Source organism: Egretta garzetta, unplaced genomic scaffold, assembly GCF_000687185.1.
Source record: "Egretta garzetta isolate BGI_Z169 unplaced genomic scaffold, ASM68718v1 scaffold417, whole genome shotgun sequence".
Lineage (NCBI taxonomy): Eukaryota > Metazoa > Chordata > Aves > Pelecaniformes > Ardeidae > Egretta > Egretta garzetta.
Genome location: NW_009260227.1, coordinates 819,636 through 825,095, shown reverse-complemented (window position 1 = coordinate 825,095; position 5,460 = coordinate 819,636). Strand labels below are relative to the sequence as shown.

The window sequence follows — 5,460 nt, the reverse complement described above, 5'->3', positions numbered from 1 at the left end:
CCGACCCAGGGGCAGGACCTTGCACTTGGCCTTGTTGAACCTCATGAGGTTCACACAGCCCCCACCTCTCCAGCCTGTCCAGGTAAGGATGCTCCTGCATGATTTAAGGGGAAGGCGAGTTCCTCCTGCACTGCCAGCCCCCGGCCCACAGCACAGCCCCGGCATGGCCCCCATGGCCAGGCGCTCACAAGCCACCCAGGTTCACGCCGTTCGGGATGCAGAGCAGGGAAGATGATTTGCAGCGATGGTTCGTGGGAGAGCTGCTGGCTGGGAGCGAGCACTTGCACGGATGATGAAGGCCAGGACACTCGCACTTTAGCTCTGCAATTTATAGACATCCTTTCAGCATTATCTCTCCAAAGGAAAGCTTCACAGAAAATAAATAGATCCCAGATGCAATGGGGCCTGGCTTTCCAGAGCTGGCTTGGGCGGGACACTTCTCTGCGACTTCCAGCCTTCCAGCAGCCTGGCCATATGCCTCTCCTGCCCTCCCCAGTGAGCTCGTTCCCCAGCAGTCGGCGAAGAAAGTGGAGAATTGGGTGGAAGCTGGGTGCTGGCACGGCCCTGTGGCACTGGTATTGAGTGAAGGATTCCCGAGCTGATTCCCACATCACCCTGTGCAGCAGGGCACGGCTGTTACTCCTCCAAGCACAGAGAGAAACTGAGGCATGGAGATGTAGGACTGACCCATCTTGATAAGGGAGATGGCAACCCAGCACAGGGCGGGTTCGAGGAGGTCCAGGGCTGGACGGGGAGCCAGGCTCCATCAGCTCGGGCTGCGGCACCGGCCAGGACTGCTGTGGCTGTGCTCCTGAGGACCAGCCCACCAGGGACTGTCACAGAGCCTCCATCCCTGCCAACTTCTAAATCCAGGTTGGATACGCAGGATTTGTGCTTTGGTTTGTTGTGCTTCTCTATCCTAACAGAGATACTCAGCAATTGCACTTGTCACAAATTAATTCAGGGAAGTCCCAGGGCTTGTGATCTGTCAGTTGGAAGAGTGCAGCCATTCCTCTGGCTTTAAAGTCTCCAGGCTGGTGGGGAATATTTGGCAGGCAGATGACTAATAACTGCAGAACAGAGCAAGGTAAACCCACCCTGGAGAAATGTGATGGATCTGCCTCCCTCTCCCACCCTGCCTGTGCCAGCTGATGAAGCAAAGGCAGCCAGGACCTGGTGCCGCAGAGGGATACGCTCCTGGGCTTTAGCTGCCATTCGGTTATGCTGCGATAGGGCAGAGAGGGGAGGGACAAGCAGGTCCCCAGGCAGGAGCATCTCTCTTTGGGATCTGCGGGTCCCCAGGCAGGAGCATCTCTCTTTGGGATCTGCGGGGCCCCAGGCAGGAGCGCCTCTCTGTGCGACCCCTGTGAGCTGGGGGTGCCAGCACTGCTGTGGCACATCCCTCCATGACTTTGGGGTCACCAGCTCCAGCAATTCCTCCCACTGCACTTTCTGGGAAAAAAAGGCATTTCCCAGGTGCAGCTGGTGGCTATGGCTCGTGTCACGCTGCGTCACCAGCCGCTGCCACATGGGAACAAGGGCAGAGGCCATTGGCTGCCTGCTGAAGATAAGCCTTTTGCTGCCGGCAGCCCACAGAGTCCACCCAAGCAGCCCCCTGAGAGCATCTGGGGGGACGATGGGCAGAGCAAGACGGGGCAAGTGCTGGTCCCTGCCCGGGAGGGTGGGGGGTCCCACCGCCCTCCGCAGCCCCATGCATCAGCAAAATGCCCTGGTCCGAGCTGAGTCAGCCCTGGGCTGGGGTGGGGGAAGTCATGGGTTCCTCTTGCTGTGCTGGCCCAAAACCTCAGCGGAGGTACCACGTGCACCCCAGGGTTCCCACACCGCCCTGGCGCCTGCCCCGTGCCTTCCCCTCCCCGCTGGCGGCCACCGAGCAAAACCAGCAGCACGTGCAGGCAGGGAGGAGGCAGGGAGGGAGGCAGCAGCCTTGTCCAGCACTTCTGCTCCAGGACAGGACAACCCCTGCTCAGCCAGCAAGCGGGGACAAGGGAGGAACCAGTGCCCTGCTTCCCCAGTGCTGCTGGGACTCCTCGGCTCCTCTCCCTTCCCTGTCCAGTTCATTGCACCAGGGACCAAATTCCAGCCCTTCTGGCAAGCAGAGCTTTATTCCTCCTCCCATCCAAAAAAAAACAACCAACCTTCTCCAGTCCCCCAGGCACCCTTACAAAAAGCATTGTGCAAAGGCAGAGAGCAGCTCTGGAAAAGCCTAATCCCACGTCTGATCTCTCCCTGCTCGCCCCCCGGGCTGATGCCAGGGATGCCTGGGGCGGCTGCGCCGGCACAGCCCTGCGAACCACGTGAGAAGTCCCTCCCCTGCAGCTCTTACTGAAAATCCTGCGCTTTTTTCCCTGTTTTCCCAGAATTTTTAGGTAAGACGGTTTAAATACGTGTTAAATCCCAGTAAGCAGCAGAGCTGCTGGGTCTAGCCTCCTGGTGCAGCCAGGACCTTGCTCACCATTGCAAACTACCCCGGCTTTCAGCCAGCTCCTGCCCCGCACACCTCACCCCCACCCAGCTCAGCACCAGCATCCCCTCCCTGAGGGCGCCTGGGGGCTCCCTGGGTGCTGGGACCCCGCAGTGGGGCACCTTGCCTCATGCCCTGATTTTGGGGCTGTGTTTGGAAGCCATGCGAGGTCCCGAAAAGTGCACAGTGCTGGAGGGAGGGCGCCGGGAGCGCTCTGAGCATCCTCCAGCACTGGCACTGAGGGCTGCTGGCTCCTTGCCTCCGCCGGACCAAATGGGAGAAGGAAAGCACCCTGGCTTTTGGGAGCCTGCCGGCTCCTTCCCAGCCCGGTGCTGGCAGGAGCTGGGGCGGAGGGGACCCACCCCGCGGGACCCACCGCACCTTGCACGCCCCGTGCCCTTCTGCTCCGCTGGCTTTACAGAGGCGACGAGGCATGGCCTGATGGCAAGTGGCATCTGCCATCTGATTCAAACCACCTTCCATCAGTGCCATCCCCGTCCGGCGACGGGGGCCTCACGCCTCATTACCCCCGGCGCTTTGCCGACCGGTGCCGTGGCGCGGGGGGTCCCCTCCGAGCATCGGCCCCGCTGCCTGCCTGCACCCTCCTCCTCCTCCCACACTCCTCCGCCAGCCCAGGTAGGCGCCTCTGCCCGCTGCGGGGACAGGGACGGGGACAGGGACCTAATGCGCCCAGACAGGGAACAGATGGCAGGGCCCATTAGGCTGAAGCCCTCCTAACTGTCACCTCTAGGAAAACCACTTAGGACAAAGGACGGGCGCGCTCGCACCACGCGGAGGGGGCTGGAGCCGCGGTGCTAGCGCCGCTCCAGCACCATCTGATCACGCTCTCAATTCCCCTTCCTGCCCTGTGGCAGGGCTTTATTTTGGTTCCCCTGGCTCACCGGGGTCCTAAAGCAAACCACGCCTTACAATTGACGCCGAGGATGCATCCATCGCCCCTTCTCCGCTTCCTCCCCGGCTTGTGGCTCACCCCCACGTTGCTTCACATCCCCCCTTCCCGCTCCTTCCCCACCGTTTTGGTGCTCTCGCTGCTAATTTTGCTCCGGCCGCCTGTTCCCAAGGCGCCGTTTCAGTTCCCCTTCCCTCGGCCACGGGACGGGGGGCAGCACGTCCACCCCTCTCATCTCCCGCACCGGGGAGCGGGACCCGGCTGGACAGAGCCGCGCGGGGCTGCGGGGTCCCCACACATCTAGGGGGGGCACACGGGCTGGATCCTGCATGGCAGAAGCCACCAAAAGGCGAATAAAGCTGCGCCTCTCCGGCTGGCACGGGGATGCTGGGTGCTGGGGAAGCTGCCTGGGGGTCCCTGGGGATGGGACTCGGGACAGCACAGCCCTCCCCAGCCCTGGGTAGAAAGAACTGTTCTCTCTGGAAATAAATCAGGCCAATATTTAAAAATAAAGGTGAAGGCAGGTGCTTGACTCCCGGAGAGGGCCTGGAATAAATACACCCGCAGCAAGTGGCAGGTGGTGGCCAATTCCTTAATCTGCCCTTTTGCTAAACATGCGCGGTGTGAGCGGCCAGCAACAGGTGGCGGGGGCTGGCCAGCGCGCCCCGGCCTCGCTATTTTTAAAAAGAGCTTATCTCCCCATAGCTGGAGGTTTTCTACATCATCTTCAGCCAGCCAACGCCAGCCCTTCCCCTGCGAGGAGAAAGGGGCAGCGGGCAGGGGACCCCTCGGCGTGTATCATGGGGACGGCGACCTGGCCCCGGAGGGGACGTGCCAGTCCCCAGGGAGGGGACAGGAGTGCCTGGGTGAAAAAGCACGGGGTGCGGAGAGTCCTGGGGTGGTTCTGGCCCCTGCCAGAGCAACACCAGCCCCCAGGCGACCCAGGGGTAGTCACTGCTCCCCTCTCACCCCCAGCCTAGGAAGGGACAGGGCAGGACCGGAGGGAAGAGGCGACGGGAGGAGATGGATAGGGGTACTCCGGCCGTGCTGGTCCCCCATTGCCCACCCAGGGCAGCCCAGCGCTGGCCAGCGGAGCGGGATGCCTCCAGCTTAGTTTCCCCCTTGGGCTTCTGCTTTTTGCCACCCTTCGGCGCCTGCCTGCAATGGAGTTTATCTCCCTGTGCCTGCCTGGCCAGCGCAGCCTCCTGCGAGCTGGGGCTTGCAGTGGGGAGACCAGAGCTGGGTCTGGATGGGGAACCCATGGAGGTGGCTTCTCCCCAGCTAAACAGGCAGCAGCGACATCCCCGCCACCTTCTCCTTACCTGCGGGCTGCTGGTGCCGAATCCCAGGCTGGGGGTGGAGGGGACGGACATCGAGTGTGGGCCCATGGGGGAGCTGATGACAGAGAACGGAGGTCCCATGCCGTTGATGGGCGAGCTCAGGGTGCTGATGGGCGAGTGGAGCTGGCCCGGGGAGCCCAGTGAGGAGCCGATGCCCGGCCCGATGGATGGGTGGAGGGATGGGGTGGCCATGGGCCCCCGGCTCGTGGGCGAGTTCAGGGATGTGGAATTTACTTGGTTGGAGAAATCTGTAAGAGAGGAAAGAGAGAAACAGGTCTGAGTCTAGGACAGGCTCTGGCACATCACCACAGCGAGCCCTGAGCAGCAGCCCCCCCGCTCCTCGTCCTGCCCAGGGGCCGCTTTTCAACCTGCCCCCGAAATTCCCAATGCATCCTCCATCTTTCAAAACCCCCTTCTGGTGGAGTACCTGCACCGGCGTTAAGACAGGCACGGGGAGCATTTCCACCTCGAGCGCCAGCCATCACCGCCCCCCTCCATCTCGCTCACCCACTGCCCCCCAGCCCCAAACCCTGCTGCCGAGGCTGATGCACGAGCAGAAACCCCACTGCGGGAGGGGACAGATGCCCCCCATGCTGCAGGATCGCTCAGATTTATCACAGCATCGCAAGGCCAGGCCACGCGTGGGGAGCATGGAGGGGCTGCGTGCCCGGCGGCGCCCACCCGCTGCGGCGGCGGGGAGGGAGGGGAGGGGGGTTTGGCGGCGAGAG

The 5,460-nt window shown here is 62.5% G+C and overlaps 1 protein-coding gene across 2 annotated transcripts in view; it reads right to left on the bottom strand.

The window, feature by feature from the left end:
• Nucleotides 1–5,460, bottom strand: part of RXRA (retinoid X receptor alpha) — a 72,127-nt gene that overhangs the window by 33,663 nt on the left and 33,004 nt on the right. For both annotated transcript variants that reach the window (XM_035897664.1, XM_009642261.2), the window contains exon 2: nucleotides 4,715–4,980. In XM_035897664.1, the coding sequence (XP_035753557.1) occupies nucleotides 4,715–4,924 (210 nt within the window). In that variant the 5' untranslated portion in view covers nucleotides 4,925–4,980. The remainder of the gene's footprint in view (nucleotides 1–4,714; nucleotides 4,981–5,460) is intronic.